The sequence below is a fragment of the Echinococcus granulosus genome, assembly GCF_000524195.1.
Source record: "Echinococcus granulosus chromosome Unknown EG_S00901, whole genome shotgun sequence".
Classification (NCBI taxonomy): Eukaryota; Metazoa; Platyhelminthes; class Cestoda; order Cyclophyllidea; family Taeniidae; genus Echinococcus; species Echinococcus granulosus.
In genome coordinates this window covers 1-967 of record NW_020171275.1, presented here as the reverse complement: position 1 = coordinate 967, position 967 = coordinate 1, and the positions used below count along the sequence as shown (strand labels likewise).

The 967-nt window shown below is 36.2% G+C and overlaps 1 protein-coding gene across 1 annotated transcript; it reads right to left on the bottom strand. All coding sequences in view use genetic code 11, as the record gives it.

The window, feature by feature from the left end:
- Window positions 1-622: 622 nt before the first annotated feature.
- On the bottom strand, window positions 623-851 carry EGR_11320 (hypothetical protein; the record flags this gene model as incomplete). The annotated part of the gene is made up of 2 exons (XM_024500561.1): window positions 623-646; window positions 738-851. 2 exons carry the CDS (start codon window positions 849-851, stop codon window positions 623-625), a joined length of 138 nt encoding a protein of 45 aa, XP_024345025.1.
- Window positions 852-967: the final 116 nt, after the last annotated feature.

Sequence of the window (967 nt, the reverse complement as noted above, 5' to 3'; positions counted from 1 at the left end):
TGCACAGTGGAGTGCATGTTTAAATTTAAAATAATTCATGATCGAATTCAGGCTATTTGAATGTATCCTGCATACAACCTAAGGTATAGCACTAGATGCTTGCTGCAAATGTCTGCTGTGAATCAAGGCTACTAAGATTGCATTTCATCTCCTAAATAGATGCGTTATTTTTATGCTACAAATTCGACAATCTCGAAATATATTTCTAGTTGAATTTTACCAAACATACTAATTAGCAGTGTTGAGGAAGGCCTATTATTTGTTTTAGTAAAAAGCGAAAGAAAATACAAAATATTTGGTACTCACCGTTTGGTGCCACTGTAGCCACCAAATGATAAATTCATCAAACCGGAAGTAAAATCAAAGCACTTTTAGTTAATGCTGGGCAAATGCTCCTGCGAGCATACGAAAACATGAACCATTAAATGTAATCAATGAATACGAAGATACTATAACTACCAAGCAACTCCAAAAACATTCCTCAATATGCACTTTGTATTTATTCAACCTCATCAAAAAGTGCTGTGTAAGATGGTGACAGAAAAATTTGCTTGACTTTGAAGATACGCAAATACGAAGACCATCAAAAAGAAACAAATACAAGCTAAATGCGTTTGAAATATCAGGAGCCGTAACAGATGAAGGACTGAAATATATTGAAACAGCAGCATCCATGATGGTTAATTTGCAGTCATCTGCGTCGGACGCAGGTTCGTATACTTTTGGTGTCCCATCACGGTCCACACGTGTCCAGCGCTCATCTGCACTACTTCAGAATAGTCATCTGCAGAGTAAACTAGTGTGCAGTCTTGCACTGTCGACATCTCCTGCTCTAATTTGCGACTCTCCATTTTCGACGGTTGGAATAAATTTCGCTCGCCTAAGGAAGGTAAATCAAACAATTTGAATTGTTTAAACAGGCGTTATTTCTATGTTGCAAATTAATTAATTAATTAAATTAAATTAA